The sequence below is a fragment of the Vidua chalybeata genome, chromosome 3 (genome assembly GCF_026979565.1).
Source record: "Vidua chalybeata isolate OUT-0048 chromosome 3, bVidCha1 merged haplotype, whole genome shotgun sequence".
NCBI lineage: Eukaryota > Metazoa > Chordata > Aves > Passeriformes > Viduidae > Vidua > Vidua chalybeata.
The window spans coordinates 29,351,335-29,376,609 of record NC_071532.1 but is presented as its reverse complement, the minus strand read 5'-3'; the positions used below and the strand labels follow the sequence as shown (position 1 = coordinate 29,376,609).

Below are 25,275 nucleotides of genomic sequence, written 5' to 3'. Positions count from 1 at the left end.
GAAAGGCTGAGGGACTGGGCCTGTTCAGCTTCAAGGAGACGCGACTGAGAGGGAACCTCATCAATATCTGTCAGTATCTGAAGGAAGGTGTCAGAGGATGGAGCCAGTGGTGCTGAGCAAAGGGACAAGAGGCAATGGGCAGAAACTGATGCACAGGAAGTTCCACCTGAACATGAGGAAGAACTTCTTTACTGTGCAGGTGACGGAGCACTGGAACAGATTGTGCAGAGGGGCTGTGGAGTCTCCCTCACTGGAAATATTCAGGAACCATCTGGACACAATCCTGTGCCATGTGCTCTGGCATGACCCTGCTTGAGCAGGGAGGTTGGACCAGATGACCCACTATAGTCCTTTCCAGCCTGACCCATTCTGGGTTTCTGTGACTTTGTCCTTACAAGGGGCATGCAAAGTAAGACACTGTAACAAACATGGGCTGGATTATTGCAAATAAGATTATCAAAAATCAAGTCCAAAAATGCTGGGCTTGGATTAGAAAGTAGGATTTAAAGGGTGCAGTAAAACAGCAGGATGTCCCTGAGTATGAAAGGGATATAGGATGGAGGTGAACCCAACAAGTCTAAAGTGTCCTACATCAGAGAAGTGGCCCAAAATCCAGGACAGCAATTACATCTCTCTTCTGTAGTTGAGGAGCTGATTTGTATCTTGAGAGAGTGAAGACAGAAAAACCTGACTAAAATCATTGTTCCCTGTTTGATCAAAGCCAGGAAAATGGCCTGATTCATAGATTAACTCAGATTTCATTTGAACTATTCCTTCTTCCTTACCCAAAGAAGGCTGAGTGTCCTAACACTGACCCGAAGGAATGTTCATTCTTTAAATACGATTTTTTTCCCCTAAATTTAGCTTGCATAATCACTGTTTCAGTTCCAGGAGCCTTTATATGGCTATTTTTGTTGGTTTTTAATTCCAGGTGTTTGCATGCATATTATCAGGAATTTGCTAACCTCCTGTGGAAACCATGGTCTTGCTAATTAAAATCCAGAAATAAACTTATTTATGTAGTGTTATACATTGCAGATCAGGCTGATGTCTGTCTAAGTGAATTTCTTTCATCAATTTCAGTTCAACAGAACACTTCTGATATCTTGGTATATATATGAAATCAGTGCTGATCTGTAATCAGAATCTAGAGGTAGCAAAATCCCTGGACAAACCTGCTCTTGCTCTGCCAAAGAGAGCAAAACTATGGTAGGAATTGCTCCTAGCACTATGACCTATGCAGGCATTACTGCAACGATGAGAGTATAAAAAGTGAAGTATTTTTACAGTGATTTACTCACCGTCAGAGGTGGCATATCTGGAAGATGCTGCAGTACAGATCTGAGCACAGTAAAAGTGTGTACAGTTAGTAAATGTACTGAAACCCAATCTGGAATTTAAATTGGAGTTTTCAGCAATTTATATTTCAACTTTCTGTGTTTCTTTTGCCCTAATAAACTTTAAAGAATACCCAAAACAATACACATACAAAACTTTTTTTTCCCCCTAATTCAGTATTACTGAGTTACTTATCATCTTATTTAAAATTAACTCAAACTAATGCACTGCACTAAGCTGTATGGACTATTAAAGCTCTACCTAAAGCTTTAAGTGGTGCATTCCTTTATGCAAGAATTATTTTCTTCCTTCAGGAACCATTAAAACTCATGAAAACTGGTCGTCTGACAAAGAACTTCAACACCAAATACCTATCAGCTTTCTTTCATAGGGAAATATATGCTTTTATTTCAAATGTAAACAAAATTTAAATACAAAATTACAAAACCCAATAAACTTCTGGATTGTATTAAAACCTTAAGGCTTTATCCTTTGCCTGGTGTGCTACAGGAGTAAATAGGTCTTGCTTCTAGAAATCAGCTGTTCTCTTGCTAATACTGCTGCTCAAAAATTGACAAGGCAAAGTGAAGTTCAAGTAATACATTAATTTACATTGCATTCCAAATAGTCTTTTCAAAGCAATGTGGTTGTTTGTACAGACATCTACCAGTGTTTTTTTCAGTCATTGTCAGATTCATTGATCATTTACAGACATTGTTGATTCTGACCACTAACTCAAAGCGAGCACGAAAGGCATTCTAAAGTTCATGGTAGAAGGAGAAGTTTCCTTGCATGTGCTAACATACTAATCCTATCCTGCCAATATTTTTACAACCTAGGTTCTGCAAGCTTTGAGCATAGGAAGTTTTCCAGCAACAGTCCCAGAAGCTGCTGCTCATTTGACAGTTCCCACAGTATCATCACTGCTGAGGTGAGAAAGGTCAGGTTCCTACCTGTGCTTTAGTCATGGATTAGGTAGCACAGTATGAATTTCTTTGGTGGATGACTTAAGGTTATCACTGAGATGGGGATCACTCATGAGGCTTGGGCTGGTGGGGAAGGTAGAACAGATGATCTGCTTGGACTGTGAAATTTTCAGCCTTGCTGTCTTGCATTGTGTGGTATTCTTTAAGTAGCTGTAGAGCTTGATTACCATGGAGCAAGGCCCCGAGATTTGCAGAGCTGTGTTTGGAAGTGTGCTTGCACATGAGAGGGACTCCACTTGCTGACCCTGTCACCTTGAATGGAAGTGTCTGCTGAGGTTACTGTCACTACAGAAGCTTCACTCTTGCTAATCAAACTGGAAGCAGCTCCATTGTTTAACACAGTGTTGTCACGGTAACTATGAGTGCATTTATTTCATAAAATAACACAGCATTTCTGGTCATGTGACTGTGTGGGATTAATGGTGACCTATAACGAGCAGTTAGCAAGTCTGGAAAGTCATGCCAAAAAAAAGGGAACTAATGCATTAATTGCTTTTGATTACGATGATGTAGGGACATTCTGCAGCAGCAAGAGCTCAACAAAAACAGCAAAGCAGTGTCTAGAGTTTCCTACCCAAAGGCAGGCAGGAAGGTCATACTCTGCTTCATAGACTGTACATGGCTTTATAAAACAACTGTTTGTAATGTTATGAATGAACTCTCCAAATGTGCACATCACCTGTTCCTATTTTGTCTCAAAATTCAACGAAGATTTTAAAAACTACATTATCAAGCTCACTAGCAAAATGCTCCACTTTTTTTCCCTTCTAATAACAGAAGGTGATCTGCCACATTCATTTGAAACTGGACAATTAGGAAAGACTACTAGTTGGAGTATTCCAGGTTTTCACAATTTCATGATTACAAGAAGACTTTTGTGTTTGTAAAGTGAAATTTTTAATCATATTTGAGAAGCTTTATACTGTGACCTAACTGATGCAGTAACATTTGTATTTGTAAACACCCTTAACCCCTCAAATCTGGAAGTTAATTATTCTGCTGATTGCAAAGGGGTGTTAATTCCTAAATGAATTTCACCAGAGGATCTGTATCACTTCCCATGGGGTGCAACACAAGAAGTAATGCCGTTGGTCTCTTGTAGCTCCCAAGAAGCTTCCCTGGATGATGGCAGGGGACTGGCTGCCTAGGAGGTGGTAAAACCTCCTGCTGTTGGCCCTGCCTCATGGAAAGAGAAGGGTCTAGTGCCCCAACAACCACCAAAGGGTGGAAGTTAGCAGGAAGCCCTTTCCACCTTGCAAAAGTGAAAGCATCTGATATAGTATGTGTGTTGTTTGGTTTTAATTTTCAAGAAGAAGCACTGGCTTGTGGTACCATTCATCAAGTGGTGCTTGAGTCTTGTGGATTTCAGTAGCCATGGCAGGACTTTGAGAGCTTTTAAAAGAAAGCCAGCTTGCCTGTCTGCCTTTCCCCTTTTTAAGACCATGTTCTCTTCATGGCCTGTATCTCCCTTCCAATCTATTTTAATTCTTTAGGAGGATACTCCCTGCTTTTAATAGAGGGCAAAAAGCTGAAAATACCTTTTCTCTCAGTATGAGCATTTGAAATGTTTACAGAACATAAATCAGAGATTTTTCATTGTAAAATTACTTCAGTTTAAGTAATAATCAAACAAAAATCAATGGGGACTGGCTGTAAGGGATTATTGATCCATGATCATTAACATGAGCCAAAGTGGAAACTGTAAAATGTCCATGAATCAGTGATTTATGTTTGAGTACCTTCTTCATGGTTGTACCTAAATCGTCTATGAGAGTATGGTGCTGATCCATTTCAGAGCATGCAGAAGTGGTTTATTTGCATTAGAACAAAAAAGAGAGGACTGGAAGAAAAACAATGGATGTAATTTCTATACATTTGACCTATGTAGCACTGAGGCTTGCACCTGAAAAAGGCAACTGGAAAGTGCTCCTAGGTCCAATAGTGCAGATGCAGCAGCATGTCTTCAGTGTGCAAGAACATTATATTAGTAATATAATAGGAAATGTATAGATACAAATTAAAAACAAGAAGTAAATATTATTCTGACTCAATGTATATACATAATACATATTGTACACGGATTTTAGTTCTCCAAGTTTACTCACAACCTTTCAGTCAATGGTTTTCTCTGTTCTTGTGTTTTGCATTGTGAGTCATTCTTGCCATCGTATTTTATTATTATTCTGGATTAAAGGAGAAATTAGGTACAATTAACAATACTGTACTAAATACAGTTCCTATCCAATTTAGATTTTTTTCAAAAGGCTGGAGCAGAGGAGGTTTATTTAGAAATTTACCAGACCAAGGCTGAAGATTTGCCAAGTAAAACAGCTGTATAACAAAGGCTAGAGTGTATCATGAGAATACTCTTTAAATTTATAATAGTTACATGATGTGCTTATGTATTTGGTTTTTTTCAAAGGAGAAACAATTATACACAATTTGTTCCTTTTAAAGTCCCATGAGCCTTGTATTGCAAATAAGGATGGTGCTGGATATGAAGAGTATTTTGTATTTGACTGCTTTTCCAAACAAAAATTCCTTTTCAAAATGAAACTTATACAACTGGTGCAATTTTGAAAAATAGAGATGAAGAGTTGAAGACAGTTTGGTCCCTGAGTAGATATCTGTAAAACTGTAAAATCTATAGTTTTTTCCAATGACACCTTTCTCCATCATTATAAACAGATGTATTTTTTTCTGAGCTGTAGGTACAAGCCACCCCCAGTAAATCATAACCCTTAAACTGAATCATCATCTTTCCAATTCAGGCCAGAGCTTTAATTTAAGGGCTACTCCTGTTATATGCAACTGAATGAATGTAAACCTGTCTACTCTCCTTTTGTTTATGGAGCTGCTTATGCTCTACATCTTGTACATCAGAAGGTTTTCAGTCCATGTAGAAACCCTCTAACAAGGATGCATTATCATGATACATAATCCTTTCATAACAAAGTGGGACATTTAGTTGGTCTGTTGATTGCAAGAAGTGGCTGGCTCCCCATCTCCTTGAGTTTCTGTCCACTTTGAGGTGCCAGTAATGCTGGAGCAGAGAGGTGATGAGCAACTCCTTTCAGCTGATGAAAGTTGTTAATGTAGCTGGCAATCAGTAGAGTGATCTCAAGAATCTATAACAGGAACATACAAAACTCTTTGAAAAATACAGTGATGTGTTTTGACTGCTGAAAAAATAGCTAACTTTTTAGCAAGTGACAATCACCATCAACTGGATAAGTACTTGTACTTTAACAAATTAATGATAGGGGGAGAGGAGATAACTAATAAAGCTTTTTTTATTGCTCCTTCAAATAATGTAATGTTATTCTCATCAGGACATATCAAAGGTACTTTGTCTTCCACAGTCTTAAATGACTTCTTTAGTCATTTAAGAGAGATGTGGAAGTCCAAAAGATGACACCCTGAGAAGTTTTGCCAGAGGGCTCAAAGAACTGAAGACGCAGGGTAGGTGAAGGGAATAAAGATTTTGGGGAGGTTATTATTAGATTTTCTCTTTGTGACCCATATGGACCTTGCTGAGATGCTGAACAGGTTGCCCAGAGAACCTATGGATGCCCCATCCATGGAAGTGTTCAAGGCCAAGCTTGGATGGGGCTCTGAGTAACCTGGTCTAGTGGAAAGTGTCCCTGGCCAGGGCAGGGGGGCCAGAGCTAGGTGATTTTCAAGACCTTTCCAAGCCAAACCATTCTGTGATTCTATAAGGGCACAATCTGAGAGAAACTTCCATATGTGTATTTTACTATGCTTATTTGTATGAAGAGTCATGTTTTGAACCAAATTTATATGTGGAATTTTGTATGATTTCATACACTTGTTCAAACTAACAGCAAAACCTTTGGGTTTTTTTTTTTTTTTTTTTTTTTTTTTTTTTTTTTTTTTTTTTGTTGGTTTTTTTTTTTACTTTTAATATAGTCAATCTTACCAGTAAAGGAGAGAAGCTAGATTTTAAAAGCAGGGCTTTTTCTTTTTTATTTCTTTTTTATTTCTTTTTTTTTTCTTTTTATTTTTCTTTTCCCAAAAGCAAAAATATCCTAGGATTTTAAAGGAGTGACTGATCTTTCAGATGTTGTGTTTTACAATTTCACTGTAGATCTCAAATGTACTTTTTGAAAAAACATCTCTGGTGCTGATTAGGCAAACAGACTAGGTTTTAGGTACTGCATGTAATTTCTGTCCTTATCAGCTTTCTTTGTCCTTCTATGAAAAATTTGGAATGTTATAGACAACAACATGAAAAGAACAGGAACACATCAGTACTGTCACAGTTAGCCCTGACATTACTAATTATTTGCTCTCTAAAATCATCCGGCAAAAGCCAGTAGTCTGAGCAGGCTGGAATTAAAAAAGGTGTTTCATCTTTCACATCTGTTAGGGATTACCCACTAGAGAGAGCACAAAAGCAGATGGAAACTGTTTCAGGTAATAGACCAACCTTTGGCTTTGTCATGGCAAAAAGGTGTTTTTCAGTTGATTTGTCCTTTGTCTGAGCATTGTTAACAACCAGCATAAAATCATCTTGATATCCTCCAAAAGTCATCAGGCTCTTATATGTGTATGTAACTGTCAATCGCTGAAAAAAGGAAACCCCCAGAACAAAACACAAAGCTGTTAAGCAGGACAATACAGGTAGCCTCTTATGAATTTTGAAATTAACTATGAATTTTGGGACAGCTTCATTTAGACCTTCATGATGAGGAATTTTCACTGTAGATGATAACTTCTAAGTTTGACCTCTGTTTCTATTCCAAATTAATTAGATGAAAGATATAAGAAGATTTCAACTCAAGTGTGTAATTCCATTTACCCAAATCTTGATTGACTTTGAAAGAAGTTAATCTTACAAATTCTACTTGAAATTGAAGCAGTATCTAAATAAATTAAATGGCAGAGTATGAGACATCTGAAAGAATTTAACTCCAGGTATTCTTTTATGCAGTGATATGTTTTGCAAACACACAAATTAAATTCTGTGCTATTTTTTTCACATCTCTGATAAAACACAAATGCTCTTCAAGGCTCCTCAGCTTTTCATCCCTTGTTTCTTACTGTTCAGGGTTTAACACCACAGTAATGGCCTTTGAGTTAAGATCAGCATCTAATTTATTGTTACACCTGACATTAATTTGCTGCAGATGTTTGCATTTAAAATTCATTGTCAGACAACATTTCTACAATAACTGACTTAGTGTCCTTCCTTAGTAAACCTCTTTTTGCCCCAGTTTTGAAATACTATTATCTCTACTCCTTGCAACCTCATTTCTGATATCCTTCCTACAGAAAATCTCCATGTTCCATAGAAGCTGAGCATTCCTTGAATGTCAAGTAAGGCCTGCCTGTACTTAATCTGGCAATGCCCTACAGAAATGCCATAGCTCCAGGAGCAGTGTTTGTAGAGCTCTCTGCAGTCTGGTGCAAGCACATTTTGCTTGTTCCCTGAAAGCTGCTGTTTGCTCTCCTCGTGCTCTTTGTTTTATTATTTCTTTAACTGCAAAGAAATGTAATGAAAAGGCCCATATCAGCACAATTATAAAGCTGAGATTTTAATTTTCTGATATTCAATATTAGCACTTGCTAATAGCAGCATGCCATTCTTTTTCTTTGCAGGATATAAATGAAAGCAGGGATCTTCTCAGGCATTGCTTTTTACTCTGATTACGAGTCGTTTTCTATGAAAACTTGTATTGCAAATCAAAGAAAAATCTCAGCCTAAAATGACATAATTAAATAACACTGGGTTATATTACCTACTATTAAACAAAAATAATACAATGAAAATAACAATCTATTAAAGTAACTGCTCTTTGCAGAGTGTATGTATTATGAATAATACTGGAAAATTAAGTCTCCAGGAAAAGAAAATTAATGTTATTGTAATAACATTACAATAACTATGGATTTCCTGACATCTGAATGATTAAAACATTAACATTTCATTAAATGATATAAAAACTGTATCTGATAAACAAAAATAAATTCTGTGCAAAGAATTCATTACTGACTTCTATTATTAGTGCTACTGTAATGATGATAACATTAAAGCATTTTAAAAGGAGTGAATTTTTGCTTTAAGAGAAGGACTAGATAACTTAGCATGGAAAACTAATGCCATCTTTTAGACAGTATGGTGGTGAATCTGTCCATATAATTAGTACTAAAATCTATCTTGACCAAATTTAAAATAGCAATTTCACTTACCATGGAGCTGTAATCCAGGATGCTTATGCCATCTTCATGGACAGCAAACCATATGTAGGACTTCTCGACTGAGGCTGTTGCTAGAGGCTACAAAGAGAAATGTTCTTTAGTTACTACTTCAAAATGAGGCAATATATGAATAATTATAATTCTCAGCTATTATAAACCTCTCTCCATCCACAGTTCTCACTTCAGTTCCCTCTCAGTGTAGATTTCAGTAAAGGAATTGAAACACCTGCCCAAAGCCACGTAGGTGGCCAGTGGCAGAACAGTGAACTCAAAACTGATACACCTGAAACCTACCCTGGTGCTTAGTCCAATAAAATATATAGTCTCCTTAATAAAATGGTCAGGTGTCTTACAGTTTGTCCACTAGCTCACACATATTTATATCTAAATACAGAAAGCACAGAATGCTGACATGCAATTATATATATATATATATATATTTTTTTTTTTACACACACACTGGGTTTACCTATTAAAACTGAAGGCATGAGGTGACAGTTCTGTTTAACAGAGCTGTTATTTGAATAAGTAGAGTTAAGATACCAGTAGTAAAAAGAAATTGAGAAGACGCCAGCACAGAAGGGAGTGCTCTAAATACCCTTAACCACATTTAGTGCTTCTGCAAGGTTGAGCTTTCACAACCATCTAATGATACCTTTTCAATGTTCTATTAATTATCAGGTAAAAAGAGTCTAAACTTAAAAGGCTGTCTCAAACTAAGATAGAAGGATACGGAGACACAGATTAATAATGTAAAACAAACAGTAAGTGTATTGGAAAGCTACTATTATGATACACTTAGTACTATGGCTGTTATATTTCACCAGTGTACGACTTAAAAAGTAATTTGACAGGAGATTCAATCAGCTCATGTATACAAGATATTTTCAGCAAAAATGTGCTATTATTTGCATATTATATTTAAGCCCCTCCTCCCTCTCCCCAATCAAACTCATTAAAATGTCTCACTTTTGCTGCAAACAATTTAGCCCCAAAGAAAGGCCATTTCCTGGCCACGGTGAGGTAAATGCGCACGCAGTCTGCGGCACTGTGCCCACGGAGAGCCATCCATCTTGTCGACAGTCGCTGGCAAAGCTGTCTGTTGAAATGAAGGATGGAATTTACTTACTGAAGGGAATTCCAGAGCTTGCAAACAGCAAGTTTAATGAACAACAAGAGAATCCATTTCTTAAATGATAACTTCAGTTAATACAAGGACTATCACTGATACAGTATTAAATAAATCCAAAATGTCATTTAGTATTTTAATGCACATGAAAATTATGAAGTATCTTCTAATTTCTGAAACATTATGATTAAATATTGATGTAGCAGTTGCAGCATAAAGGCAGAAAGTCTGGGACAGCTTTTAATGTGTCTCTACAGAGAATCAATGTACCTTTATCAGTACTCAACAGCTATGTCAGCTGTCATTCCAAAAATCCATCCAGCTTAGCACATATCTTTACCTGTGGCTGGTAGGAGGCGTGAAAGACGTGGCTTAGCACTACTCCCTTTTAAGTGTGTCTGGGCACTGCTACCCAGAATGCTACTCCTGATGGACAGTGTGTTCACACTGGGTCTTTTTTTCTGGCTTCTTTTGTGAATCTGTGGCTCCTTGGCAAGTTGTTTCAATACTACGGAAAAACTAATTCTCAAAAAAAACCCAGCCCAGAATACCTTTCTAGGACACTGACCTGCAGGGATGACTTACCCAGCAGCCACAAGGTTATTAGATGTAGCCCAAGAAAAGGGAGGGCTGATGTGTAGTAAAGGGAGATTCATCACTTGCAGCTTTGGTCTTACTGTTTATGAAGTCAAACTGCACCCTTAGCAAAAACAATATAGGCAATAGGGCAGGCACAGAGTGATTCTTCCCATGCCACAGATCTCCAGCTCTGCCAGCTGGTAGTGTAGGACTACTTAAACAATTCAACAGACGTTTCACTTTTCCTCCATGAGTTAAATCTAATCTGAGACCTTTTATTATTTGTTCTTTGAAGTTAACTGCGTAAGCCCCATTGTTTTCTGAGTATGTAATAATGTCACTATGTGCATGTAATAATAGTTTTAAATTTTCTCAACCTGAAAATTTTCTGTACTGAAGAACATTTCTATGATTATTTACTGGACTTCAAAACTGCTGTATCACTAACTTTGGATAATTTATTACACTGTTCCACTCATTTTCTTGTCAGTAGATGTTGATTTAAATGCCTTGCAGGTTATGAATTTTAAATAAAGTGATACCTTACTAGTAAGTCCACTAAGTTATACATTGCCAATTTGACTGAGATTGCACACAAGAATAACAAACAGATCACATCCTCATGTCCTTCAATAACTCTTCAGTCTGTGCACACTCAGACCTCGTTTAGATTTGCTGTATAAGAAAAATAAGAATTTCAAAATCCCTGGGTTTTGTAACGCTATGTAGTAACTGCTACATCTTTTGCTGGAATGTGTTATTAATAATGGTCCTTTGTTTAGATTAGAAATGTGCAGAGGAAAGGGGTTGTTTAGATTAGCAAGAAAATGAGTTTCAAACACAAGTTTAGGCAAATATAGCTCAACAATACATTATTCCCAATGACAATTTAAAACTTCCTTGTTTCATTCCTAGATCTTTAGAGAATATGAATCAAAAAACCCATCTCACCTTAACTGTTCATCTGAACAACCTTGCTTGTATCTCTTAGGGTAGAATCTCTCCAAAACTTGCTTTAGTGTTTGGTTGGACTTGGACTGGGAATTGACTTGTCCTGCTGGAGTTGAGAAAGGCCGTTCAAAATCTCCAATTTCTACCTAAAGGGAAGTCCATGAAAAAAGTTTTTTGTTACTCTAGTGTAATTTTCTAGCTGGATATTATGAACTATCTTTTGATCTGTTCGACCAAGTATAAAAGAAAACAAATTTGTCAAATAAGGTATACTTTTCACTGATAAAAAAAGTCACACTAGTGATTTTCTTATTTTCTATCTACCATGGAAAAATGTTAAATATCAAACGCAAATTGTACAGACATAATATTACTTCTGCTCTTACATTGCTATATCTCCAGCTGACACAAATCAGTTTACATTTATTGAATAACAACATCAAATTACTTTCTCAAAACCCTTCATTTGTGCTTTTAATTTTTTAAAATAAAACATCTTATCAAGACCATGTCTAGTAAAGGACTCTTAGACTTTCATTGAAGAGCTGTTACTTTGGAGAATTAATTTGCAGAAATCATGGAAGGAATAATGAATGAAGAAATGGTACATGATTACGTGATATTAAATGCCAGAGGGCCTTGCTGTGTAAGAGGGAAAGCACATTTTGCCATACTGGTCCCAGCAGAAGCAAATGCTGTATAGCATTTCCACTCCAGTTAAGAATTGCCTTACACAAAGTTTCCAGCCCAGTCTGTTTCCTGCACACTCCTGTGTAAAAGGTAGAGGTCAATTGAGTGTCAAGCAATCCTGGATCAGTTTGTTTAAGATTTTCTCCTTAAAAACTGCTGTGTGACTTACCCATGCATAAAGATTACCTGAGCTAAAAGGGCTGTCAATTCCATTGCTAATTCTTTGTTTACAGGGAAAAGTCCATTGACTATTTGATCATTTGTCTGATACACGAGCAGCAGCTTCTCTCTGTCTGTCTCGCCATGAACTTGAACAGAAAAATAAAGCCTACAGAAAAGACAGAAAGTTATTAAATAAAGAAGATAGGGAAATGCATTAGCCCTGAGGATTAGCAGTATCTGCTCTGAATGTGACATGTTTATTTCAGCTTCAAAACACATTAGTAGAGCAACACTTGTACTTGAACCAGTGGGTAAATATTTAATGTCAGTCGTATTACTTCAGTGGGGATTTTTTGCAGTCCTGCTCACCTCTTAAGAACTAAAAAAAGGTTATTTAAAAAAAAATTACCCAGTTACACCCATTTACTATTTTTGTTGCATGCTTCAAGTCAGCCAGTGTTTCTCAGATGAAGAAACTGCAGGAACTGAAAAATAAATCTCGGGACAAGGCAGAGATATTATACTTGCTAAACAAACCTGTTTTTGTAAGTAAGGCGGACAGTCCTTGTGCCTTCACATTTCCCGGGGTGTTGTTCTTTGGAGGCTTGCTCCCATTTTGAAATAATGTCACAAATCTAGAAGGAAAGCAATACAAACCTGATTTGGCATGTCTTCCTATTTGAAAACACCTTGAAAAGAAACTGTCAGCTTATTTTAATGTCCTCTACCTATCACCTATTAGATACATACACAGCTTGAATTTTTAAACTCACTGAAGTATAACTTGTATTTCTTAGTCAAAGTGTTTAATTATTAACATTTTTGGTTTTTGTTTATCCTGCAATATATGCACTACCTTTGGAAACAAGCCATAACATGGAAAGGCCAGGTACTTGATTTAGCAGCTGCCAATGAATGTGTAATAACACAGAGTGAGTTGTTATATAATTAATCAAATGCCTTTGATCTCTGCCTTCTTCTGCTGCATGCCAAAGTTTTACAGGTCCTTTCTAGTAACTGCTGTAAAGTTGGCATGAAGTTTGTTATAAAACGCACCAAAAGTGCTTCACAACAAGCTGTGTAGGTGGGTAGGTGGGCAGATGGGGAGGAGGTGGAACAGAGATCCTAGGAGCTCAGCTGCGCTTCATGTCACCATTCCTTCATAAAAGAGCCTTCCTGGAAGCAGTAATATGAGTAGTTTCTAAAATTATAGTTACCTAGAAAATAAGTACATATTTTATAAATTTTGCTTTCTGTATGGTAATTTTTCTAATTGTGGTGACACCATTTGTTTATCACTAAGGCTGGGTTGTACCACACCTTGTAACTCAAAAGTGCAGTTGTGAACATTGGCCAAAGGGTGCAAAAAGCTACTTGGTAGAAATACAAAAAATTAATGATTCATTAGTTGCTAAAAGACTTGTATCTAATATTTTACTAAAGCACACATTATATTGCGTTTTGTCATTCTTTACTGCTAAGAATTTAATTCTAGCAATAGAGGGAGCTAAAATTTAGAATTCAGAACAATGGCAAGCCAAAGAGAAGGAACCATTTCTTTTTTTTAATTTCCCAGGATTTCCACCCCAGTATCAATGACTTCTTGGACCTCACATGCTCGTCTTTTGGAGCCGTATCAGAAATGTTGACTGAAATCTCTAAATCCATGTTTGACTCTAATGCTTCTTAGTGTTAAAGAACTGTAACAGCTTTTTGTTTTTTAACACACCTGTTACTTCTCTGAATAATATGGATCTCTTGGAGAAAGCTTTTAACTATAGTTCACTGAATTTCAGCAACTGAAAAAGTGATCTTTTAAAAAAAAATTTTCCTTTCACATTACCAAAAAAAAGACAGTTTTCAGCCTGAAAAATGTTTTCCTTTACATTGTCTGAAGAGAGCTCTGTGAAATGAAGAGACTTTTTAATATGCACAGCCCATTAAAGGCTTTTGTTTACCTTGATGTTTCCTTGAAGACAGTGCTCTATATCCTTGCCAGAGGGATCATCAGAAAACAGTGCAAATCCTGACTGAGCTGGTTTCCTCATCCCTGTATCTTGGTTCAGAGTGTTCAGAAATTCCTCTACTGTGGTAGAGGCATCAAACCCAACAACCTAAAAAAGAAGCCAAAATGTATTTTGCTATCAAACTCACACCCATTCTCCCTTTAAATCTAAGATTTTGAAATACAATACTTCTAGAATAACGGTGGAACTGTAAGACCCATTTCGTCCATTACTGTAATTGGAAATTAAAAATTGACATAAAGGGCCTGAAAAAGATTTCCACATGGAAAGTCTGTTTAGTGGAATTGGTTTCCTTGCACTTGTTACACTTGGAATTCTTTTACAGAATTCATATGGCAGGTAGCAGTCTAGTATCTGAGCTTTTTGTGAAAAATACCACTTGAAAAATGAAGAGTATAAATTCCTGTACCTTTCAATATAGTGCAGAAACAAATGAGATCAATTAATAATTTTTCATCATGTGCAACTTTAGAGGGATATCAGGTGACAGATATACACTGGCAGATCTAAAATAGTTTATGAATTTTGCTTTGTCACTATTACACAGGTCAGTAATGTATAGAACCTTCTAAATTTTACTTCCCCAAATATGAACTTCTGTTTGCTGTGACTGACATTTTAGCATGAGATGGCAAATAGCTTCTTTACAGATAGCAATGGCTGATGTTCACTTAAATTTGTATTGAGAGTGTTTTCCTGTGTTTGACATGTTGAAAATGTTTTGGTAAAAAATGTCTTGAAAATGGTTAATGAACTGTTGTTTGAACTTCTCAGTGCCTGGCATTAAAATAAAATCTGATTAATCTTCAGAGATTAATACAAGAATTTTTAATACCACTATAGTTGTTATTTGCTGATCCCACTGAAGTAATTTATGTATTTAATTACAATTTTCTTAGCCCTTGTAACTATACAATTTTGGACAGTAAATAACTAATGAACAGTTACTCCTTTTCTTCTCCAAACTTCAATTTTGAAACCATTTAGGATGATTTAAAGGATATTTTTTTCTGTTTTACTGGGCAAGCAGTAAGCAATTAAAAAACTTAGAGATGAAAAAATGCAAAGTACTTCTGTGACAATCTGAAATAAAATATTTATTTGATATAGCTTTGATTTCATATAAAAAGTTGCTTTCTGTCTAGGAATACTATGAATTGTTAAATTGTTAAAACTCTTCTCAGGCATCTCTCACAGCTGGAAACATAAACCAGGATGTGAAGCAGCATGCTTGGAAGCCCGTGGAATGTTTCCTAGGGGCTTTGACTAATGATATCCCCAGAGAGTTAAGAATGGAGCCATGTTTGTTGTGTAACAAATATGGTTATCTTTCAGGACTGATAATGGGAATTACAGCTGTGCTTCCAGGCCTTCACTGAGGTATTTAACTTCCAAGATGTCTGATGAAAGGAAGTGGAATTTAATACCTTTCCTTGTCCTTCAGTCTAATTCATTCATCTGGTGGTCAGGTTAAATAAGAAACAGAGTTTTGTCAGTTCTTACTCTTACAAGGTTTTACTTTTTTCTTTCTCTTCAAGATTTTCCCCTAAACCTTTACTCTTAGTTGATCAAATCAGATCACAAATACTTTGTGCCTGCCATTGCTGGCACTGGCACAAGATGAAACTTAAGCCATATTTACCTTACTCTTTTTGATGTACTGTTTCATGTATATGCTGACAGCAGCGGGTTGGGAGAGCTCAGATTTCGTGGCCTGCATGACATTACCTGATATATGCCATTCATGAAATGAACTGGAATACTGAAGGGCAGGGAATGGTGGTAGGGATTTCTCAGGAGAGTGGAAAGGATTTCCATTCTGGAAGGTCTGGCTTCTCGGTCTCCATTCTGCTGGGTACGTTCTACGCAGCGCTGGCAATATATAGCGTATTTCCCAAATTCAGTCCTGTGGCAAAAAGAGAAATAAGGCAATCCCTAGGGACTGATTTAAAGGATAGTAAACTGTGAGTGAATATTTCTGGAGAGGCCAGATGGGAGGAGCACTCAGATTTCACTCTATGAGATTTCCAACACATTTTTTTGCATGTGGAATTAGAAAGAGAATAAGTCTACTGAGACCCGCAGAATTGTGCCAAAGATGAACATGGCTCAGGGTGTGTTGTGTAATTGCCATATTTTGGTTTTCACAGTTTTGCAACATACACTCAGAGTATGCACTGCAAAATACTGTTTTAAAAATTTGTAACTTTCCTAAGTGATGCACAGAAGTAATATGTACTCTAGTTTAGTAGCAATTCTACTCGAATTAATTTTAAAATATACATCAGAAGATTTGATATATTACGGGAAAAACTGAAAACAAGGTACTTCAGAAAGACCAGTTGACTAGTTGGGCACACCTGGAATCTGCATTCTTCTTTAAGTGAAGTTTAAGAAGCCAAAGGAATGGATGCTGGGGCAGGAAGAGTCCAACGCAGAGGGCCAAAAGCTGCAAGCCCTGAACAAAAGGAATACATTTACTGTTTTAAAAATCCTGTTAACATAAAACTTCCTGCTGTGGCTACTGGCCAGCAGTGCAGCTTACTGTGCCAAGTTGAAATTGCTGAAATAGGAATGAAAAAAACAGAGGAAAAGCTGAGTAAATAAGCATATCACCTCATTGAAAGGCCCAATACTCTATTTACATGTGTACACCAAGTTTCTTTTGGGGCTGGAAATGGGAAAGCAGCTGAGTTTGTATAAAAAGCAGTTAATACAGAGGAAGAGAAGTACTAAAGCTGCAAGACCAAGCATTATGATATGAAGAGAAGCCTGTGCAATTTTAATTCAGCTCTCCTGTTACACATATTATGAAGCAACACATAAGACATGCTTTCTCCTACCAAATTTACAGTAACTATTGAAAAAAACCATTATTCAATATTTTGGTATATTGTTGCTCAGTATGTATTCATTGGTTTCACTTAACACAGAGTGCTCTTATGTACCCTGATATACACTTACTAATGTTGCAATAATTTTCTCACAATTAGTATAGCAATGCTTCACTGAGATTTAAAAAAACGGTGTTTCTCTATCTTGATTTATCTGATTTGCCTCATATTAAATAGAAATTTTACAGAACTGGCACAGTCCTGTAAAATATCATCAAATATCTATACTTTGGTTAAGGATAGCATTGGCTCTGTTGAAGGTATACAATGCAGTAGAAGCAAGGGTAGGAGACTACAGCAGGAATTTAGGACTTAAAAAACTTAGTGTAAGGCTGAAAACTGCATGTGTTTACTGCATGTATTAACTCTTAAAAATCATTCCAGGGGGTTAGGAAAACAACAATTTATCTGCATCAGAGGGAAGGCCTTGCCAATGGTAAGAATAGTACCAAAGAAGAATTATAGTAAGTTTAAATTCCATCAGCCATACGTAGCTTCAGTGTGTGCTAACTGACATGAATGTACCATGTCTGTTATAAAAGCTCTGTGAATGTTTTAGCAATGCACACATTGAATCATAGAATGTAAGGAACCTTAAAGATCATCTAGTTCCAATCCCCTGCATTGGGCAGGGACACCTTCCACTAGACCAGGTTGCTCCAAGCTCAACCTGGCCTTGAGCACTTCCAGGGATGGGGCACCTATGGCTTCTCTGGGCAACCTGTTCCAGTGCCTCTCCACACATCAGCCATCTCCCAGGTACAGGCTGTTTCTAGCTAATAGGTATGGCTGCTGGTCATGTGCTACTTTCTATGGTAAGAGAAAAACGTGTCTATTAGAGAAGCCTTGTATGGTAACTTCCTTTCTCATTTTCTGATAAGTCTCCCAGTTCTGTAGGCATTGCTCCATCATAAGTGTAACATTCCAGTTCTGTTAATTCTATGCAAGCTCCAAGTATTGGCTTTCCTTGCAATTCCAGTTCATTTCACAATTGCATAGAGTGAATAGCAGGCAGTGCTATTCAGTGCTATTAGGGAAGAATTTCAAGTATGTATAATAACGTAGCATGCAGGGTGAATACAGAACAGCATGGCACACAAGAGGGGACATCTATCAGAAGCCCTGAGCCTTATCTGATATTCCACTACATGGCACCACAGCTTTACTTCACACTCATGCTATTGAGTAATTTTCTATGTGGCTTAACACACCAAACTTCCTGAGGCAGCACCTCTATTAGGAAAGAAGCAGTAAAAAATAATTAGGTTTCTTACATTCTTACTTAACACTTGACTTGAAGACAGCCCATTTTATGTCCACCCTTTACAAACAGCATGGGCAGAGATATATTCTACCACCAGGTACACATACTTTGTTAGAGGATAGCATCAGCTTTGTTTCAGGAAAACATAGCAGCAGTGAATTGGATCTTAACTCAGCAGATGCTGCAGAAGAGCAGAGCCTCTTTACTATCCTAAACACTCTGTGTAGTTTCTTTATTGCTGCTGAAATCAAAACCATTAAAATAAATACCGGGTTACCTGTATTGGTCCTGCCTGGTTTTGTGGATGTCGACGCCTGGTCTGTTTAATAAGTTGGCAACAGATCTCGTTTTGAAGTTCAGGATGTGTGAGACAGATCTGCAAAGCACTTTGGGCCAAAGATACATGGTAATCAATGGCAGGAGAGTCAACTGCAGCATTTATAAACAACTGGCAGGTCTAGATATAAAATAATAAGCAAGTGAGTTTACATACAAGGTAGCTTCAGCAACTCTTTAAGATGTTCTATATATCAAAAGTGTACCTGAATAGAAATCACAATTAGTAAGTTTACCAGTAGACTTGGAAAACTCTGCTGGTTCTGAAAAATGGGGTGAAAAGGGGCCAGAATGAATGAAAATCTAAACAGGGAGACTTGAGCTAAAACACCTCGTACAACCCATGCTTTTCACTGTGTATCTAACAGAGTGAACTGTAACAGGGGTTGGAACAACTGTGGTGGCAGGCAAGTTTAAGGACATGCTGAACACAGCTCACCCCTCTACAGGACTTGGAAATTCAATGTCTACGCTCTCAGTGCCAGACAACGTAAAGTGCTTCTTTAAGTAGTAAGCACTACATGGCAGCATATACACAGATAAAAAATCCGTAACTCAGAGCCATTGATTTACATCTTGGCTTTCCATGGTATTTTTACTGTAGGTTAACTATGACCTTTCCTATACCCAGTACTGTCTCAGGAAAGCCAGACATTAATCATTTGTTGTGCTGTGTTAGAAGAAAGCATATATATCACTTGTTGCATTTACTGTATACAATAGTTGAATTTTTAAGGGATAGAAGCAAAAATACAAGAAGTGGATGGAAGCCAAATCTATTTCTAGTCTATTTTTATCATGAATGGGATAACTGAAACATGACGTGATCTGTTTCTAAATTCCCTGCCTGACTTCTCAGCTGATTTATACAAGGTTTCAATAAAGGTCATACAAGTAATCTCTAATTTATTTACTTGAGGCAAGTGTCTGTGATTTGAATTAGGTCTGAAAAGTGATTTCCAAGTAGATGTAAATTTGTTTTTATCAAAGAAGTACATTTTCTTGAAAATTTTCATGCTGCAGAATTGCAGAAAATAAGATGGATGTACTTCTTTGAATTGCTTCAAACATCCCAAAGAAATAAGCTGGAAAGTTTGCTTCAACGTGTCCATGACAAAACATACAGTGTTTGTCTTGAATTCCTCTCTAGATCTGAACCATAACATCAAAATTCTCCAGATAGTTGATGCTTCAGGGAATTTGTTCTTTAAACTCGTCTTAAGTTTTGTGGAGAAAATTAATTTATCCAACCTCCATGCCTTCCAACTTGTAATTTATTTCACAACATAGAGACAAAAGAACAGCAAATCTTATTTTGTCTCTGAATTAGCCTTTATAGCCTGAAAGCGGGTTAATGGCATTGCAGCATACTCTCTGTCTTATAGGCATCAACTACCTACCTGGCCTTCAACTGGGAAACCTGTAAGGCACAGAAAATTTCTCAAGAACATAGCTGTGGCTCAGTGGTTATGAACCAGTATGTGTCTCCTAATCATAAAGTGTTTTTACACTGGGACACGTGTGTATGTGTATTTTTAAGTTTTACAATTTTTAAAGATCTGTGAGAATCTTTAAAAAATAACTCAACTCTTGTGAAATACTTTTAATAATTTTTCTATGGAATATTTTCTCTATTTTTATTACTGAATAATTGGTCTTTTAAGAAGAGCTACTTTATATGCAAATATTTTCTTTTTATTAAAAAGAGCAGTACAATCCCTGCTTTATATCTCAGTTTTAGATAATCCATGACTTGCCTAAACTTTAAATTTACTTTCTTTTTCTTCTGATTTTTAAAATATCTCCCAGATTATTTAAATGTATCTACAATAAAACTTTTGCATATGATTTTTTCCCTGAATCTAATTGAAAAAATAGCATTTCAGATAAAGTTTTCTGAATGCAGAGATCTGTCCATGCTGTTAGATTCTTTGGAGCTATGAACTTCAGGGTAAAATTATTATCACTCATGATGGTTATGGATTTTTCTATTAACTTGCACTTTATCAGTAACTTATCAAATAAGTAGGAACACCAAAAGCTGAAGCCTAAACTGCTCCCTCACAACTAAAGGCCATCTTTACATTGGAAGTGATAGTCTTTGGTGAGGTAATATGGGCACATTTTGCTGCTCTCCATTAGTTACCTCCACTAAAGATAAAAAGAAACATCTCTTTTTTCTTATCTGTTGAATATCTCTAGTAAGCCAACTAACAGCCATTCTTTAGCAAAGAGTTAAAATAGTCAATTAATAAAAAAGGCACCTGCTATGGTTTTACCTTAAATAATTTAATTGCTTCAGTTTGCAAGGCTTCTGATGGCAGTGTTGTAAGAGGGGAAGTAATTCCTTCTTTGCTATGGCAAAGGGTAGGATGTCTCCAAATTTGAGAAGCTAAACAGATAAAATATATACATTTTGTAATTAATTCAGTTCATAAGTACATTTACTAAATAAGAATTGGAAGATCAGTATGTTGAAATGAAATAAACTTACTGGCATCACCTTCCACATTTAATAATTTGCAAAGAAGTTGTTCAAACTCAGATCCAACATTTACACTGGTACTTCCAGCTGCAACTGTCAGATGATAAAGCCATGTGTCCTAAAGCAGAAAAACATAGCAGCTCACTTGTTCCGTGCTGGAAGGAGCTGCTTCATCGGGATTCTGCTCTCAACTTGAAACCCTAGCATGCACTCCTTTTGAAGCCCAAAGAAGTTTGACTTTGGTTGAATAAACACACATTCATGGTCTCTATCTTACAAATATTAAGCAAGGAAGGTTGGACAGGGCTCTCCAAAAGTTTTTACCCTCAGAAATCATGTCTAATTATCAGGGCATTCTTCCTTTCCTCTTCCAAAAGGTTACATAAATCATTTTTTATCATTGCCAGACCCTGCTAACCTGGGGTAAGTCCAGAAAGCAAAATAAGGTCTACAAGATTACTTGGGAATGAAGCAACAATAATAAAAATGGTTTTAACCCCACCTCTCATTGCTCCTTTACCACAGTAGGGTAAGTCTGTGCTATGTTAGTCTTGTCAGTGAAAATGGATACCAGTACCTTGTAAGCTCTCAGCTACAGCTCTGTCTACAAGTTACTGTAAGTGAGCAAAGTCTACTATGTAGGCAAGCCTGCATATTTTTGTATATTTTAACAAGGATTACCTACACTAGCACTGATTTGCAGACAAACTGATCAATGTTAATAAAGCAGAACCTTCTCCTTATGACATCAAAATACAAGCCAGGTGATTTGTAGTCCTTCTCCTTCTCAAGAAATATTCAAATCACAACACCATACTCATAGATGTGCTACTGAAACTCAATAAAAATATCCATTTATTACCTTCTCATGTTTGGATCCTATAAGAAGATAAGTGGGTCCTTGGTCTTTGGGGTGGATAACAACAGTGTAATGGGTTGATAATAAACTGCGACCACTGGCTTCATAATCTTCATCAGAATCACAGGATCTATCAACTTCTTCAACCTTTGCCTCAAAAAGCTTGATTTGACCAAGAGGAAACTAAAAGTAAATATCAAAATTGGTGAGAAGGGTAATGTTTGTTTCAGTGCACACTGATTTTGTATTATATATTATTATATTTATTATTTACACAACTTTTTCTTATTCTACAAATAGAAATTAAAATGTGAACCCTTATCCGTACCCACTTGTATTTACTTACTTTCAGTCCTGCCAAGGAATGTCTGATAAGCCAGATGTTGCAGAGAGCAAAATGAGACTGATATCTGCCTGAGGTTGAAAACCTCATTTGAAAATGAGGTTTTCAAAAATTCTTTTCCAGATCTGCCTCTGTACATAGCTAATGCAATAAATGTATGTTAGGGTGAGAGAAGTCATTCTTCAGAGTTCCCAGACCTGGTTCCAAGCAAAAATTTCCTGTGTCAGGCCTAGAACTTTAATTATGATCTTGCTACTTTAGAGGACAGGAATGTATTGTTGATGTATCTGGCTTGTTCATACTCTAAATTCAAAAGGTAATTTTTTTGTGTGATAGACCTTCTAGTTAGTTTCTTTCTCCAGTCTGAGAGATCACAGAGCTTCACTGAGCTTCAGAGCTTCAGTGTTGAGATGTCTATGTAGTTAGCATCATTTAGCAGAAAATGTTTTCTCTAAAAAAGCCATTCAAGAGGAAATTTTCACAGGAGTAATTATTTCATAGCCCTTATCAACAGGAAGCCTCAACAAACATAGCATAAAATCTCTTGACAACTGGGTGACAGGACTGAGAGAGGCTGACTGGCTGCTCTACACAAAACTCCTTCCTTTCCCACAGTGCCACAGGTAATAATTAAAAAATGATGTGTGATTTGTATTTTCTGTAGTGCTTCTGAAGCATTCAGCTTTTTGAGTAAGATAAGATTCTGAGAATCAAAAGGGGTTGTTTCACATGTAAGTACTCGAGATTGATTTATTCACCAAGTTTAACTAAAACACAATTGACTGGCTTTTTAGCTTGAATTCCATTTTTAAAGGAGGTCAATTAAATGGACTCCATTATTGTATTAACCACTGCGGATTGTGTAATTTATTTCTGCCCACAGTCAGCTACAGAAAACATGATTTTGATTAGCATATTGTTGAACATTAGAAATAAAGTAGCTCTGGAAAACTTTTCATACATATTCTGCTTACAAAAGCTGAATTCTCATTCTGTTCCAAGTTAGCAAACTCATTTCAATTTTACTTTAAAAGGGCAGCTAAACTTCTTCCAGATGTGAGGGAAATTTTCACAAGAATCCAGCAAAATTCTTGACTAAAGAGCATGCTAAAATGCCAAAATATTCAGTGGTAAAAATATATAAATTCAGATACGTTAAACGTAGAGATTTTTCCCTAGGAGAAATTGTAAGTTAATTTTAATGTCTCTGTAGGATGAGCTTGAGATTATACTCTAGCCATTTGATTCCCAAACCCTGTTTTACATTGTTTTAAAGAGTAATTAAAATAAAATATTTTGATCGTTGGTTACTGCTATCTTATTCATACAGTTCTAGAAATGGGGTTTCGTTAAGGTTTAAAATGGCTGTAAAAGCAAAGGATGACAAAGGGAAAAACTGGCTCTTCACAAAAGCTATGAATTACTGACTCCAGTGTGATTATCTTCTCAAAAACAGAAGTACAAATATGAGAATTTCTACTGATTTTTTTTGTAATGGCTCAGTGGACTGTTCAAAATCCTGTTTCCGACCTGCCTCCATTAAAAAGATGTTTCTTGGTGACAAAATACAATGCCTTGGGAGCAATGGGAGAAGTGAAAGTCATGTCTAGGAAGTGTCCTAGCTCCTGCAGCACTGTGGACATACACTGACATACCAAAGAACAGGATTTGGAAGTCAACTGAAGGACAGAAAGAACATTTAAATTCTTGAAACTTGAAGTCACTGCCCACTGCAAGATACATAAGAAAGGGTCTGCTTCAAGAACTACGTGACAGCTGGGTCTTTTCTGAAGCCTGTCAGAAAGGGATACCTGAACTCCAGGCAAACCAGTGTCCCCCTTCAGCTAGGGATAACATGCATAATACGTATCACATCCTGTAGAAAGAGACCAATGGGTGTGATCTTGATTGCTGGCTATTAGACAGAATCTTCCAAGATGACCATCTGTGTATAATGCCAAGGCCAACTGTACCTTAATAAAGCTGTAGATTTCTGTTTAAAGTCTACATTCTCTGAAGAAACAAGAAAGGGACCTACCTTGTCTTCTTGATTACGGAAATAATACAGAATTTTTCCAACTAGGGTACACCAAACCCTTTTGGAATATCCATGTTTCACCTGTAATTACAGAACATCAGTAATAATCACAGTCAGAGAAATACTGACTATTTTCATAATCTCTGAACTTTGGTGATACTGGGAATGCATGTCTTGGTTAAAATTCCTATCCACATTACTGGACATGAAATTTAAACTGTGTAACTCTATTAAGGGCATACGAATCAGAGCATTAGATGAGATGCTTATCTGTACCACAGTAAGGCCAGTGTTGGCCTAAACAGTGTTGGAATAAAGCAGACTGGAGGAAGAAGTGTTTTCCTACCTTTGTAAGTAATCCTTTCATAGCTGGCTTGATTTCAGACTGTACAAAGAGTGGGCTGGCAGCCTGTATTTTAAGAACATTCTGCAGTACTTTGATCCATTCCTCCAAGATATTGGGGGAATCTGCAGTCAGGTAGTATGTCCGTTTCTCTGTGGTCAGCTGTGTAGTAAGAAAGAGACTTGAGCTTCAAGAATTTACACATTTGACCTCACAGTGTGGGATTTGTAACATACACCACCCAATGTAGTTTCACAACTTCAGGGAATTTATCTTCCCTGAACTGCTTTTTAGTAATGAAACATTCCATGTCCAGACAGAGCAGAGAGACTCTTTCTAAATCTTTATCTTGGACATTCCAGGATGGCAAGTTGAGAAAATTCTCCTTTTGGATAAATAAATTCTCTCTACCCCAGTGGCTGACCCCACAACTGCTCTCTTTATTTCTATCCTATATGTGATGATCCTTTGTGACAATACAAACTACACTCCAGATAGGCCTTTTTATATTTTCTGTCACTGAAACAATTCTTTGGTTTCAAATGAAAGGCACTGATTATTTAATTCCAAATCCACACTTGGTCTTCCACTGCAACAAGGGGTTGGCTTTGGGGATGGAGGTAATGCTG

At 36.8% G+C, this 25,275-nt stretch overlaps 2 protein-coding genes across 3 annotated transcripts in view; one reads left to right on the top strand and one right to left on the bottom strand.

Annotated features, from left to right (window-relative positions):
• The window catches only part of THADA (THADA armadillo repeat containing), a 214,282-nt gene that overhangs the window by 170 nt on the left and 188,837 nt on the right, over positions 1-25,275 (top strand). The window contains exon 2 of the mRNA XM_053936896.1: positions 2,178-2,269. The gene's annotated coding sequence lies outside the window, so the exon portion shown is untranslated. The remainder of the gene's footprint in view (positions 1-2,177; positions 2,270-25,275) is intronic.
• PLEKHH2 (pleckstrin homology, MyTH4 and FERM domain containing H2) overlaps positions 1,713-25,275 on the bottom strand; it is a 54,224-nt gene continuing 30,661 nt past the window's right edge. For both annotated transcript variants that reach the window (XM_053936888.1, XM_053936889.1), the window contains exons 15-30: positions 24,650-24,808; positions 24,304-24,384; positions 21,926-22,105; positions 21,073-21,181; positions 20,858-20,970; positions 18,520-18,699; positions 16,445-16,542; positions 15,813-15,990; positions 14,016-14,171; positions 12,595-12,692; positions 12,082-12,223; positions 11,206-11,351; positions 9,516-9,645; positions 8,538-8,624; positions 6,775-6,912; positions 1,713-5,452 (exon numbers count right to left, since the gene is read on the bottom strand). In XM_053936888.1, coding sequence (XP_053792863.1) covers positions 5,270-5,452; positions 6,775-6,912; positions 8,538-8,624; positions 9,516-9,645; positions 11,206-11,351; positions 12,082-12,223; positions 12,595-12,692; positions 14,016-14,171; positions 15,813-15,990; positions 16,445-16,542; positions 18,520-18,699; positions 20,858-20,970; positions 21,073-21,181; positions 21,926-22,105; positions 24,304-24,384; positions 24,650-24,808 — 2,178 coding nt within the window. In that variant the 3' untranslated portion in view covers positions 1,713-5,269. The remainder of the gene's footprint in view (positions 5,453-6,774; positions 6,913-8,537; positions 8,625-9,515; positions 9,646-11,205; positions 11,352-12,081; positions 12,224-12,594; positions 12,693-14,015; positions 14,172-15,812; positions 15,991-16,444; positions 16,543-18,519; positions 18,700-20,857; positions 20,971-21,072; positions 21,182-21,925; positions 22,106-24,303; positions 24,385-24,649; positions 24,809-25,275) is intronic.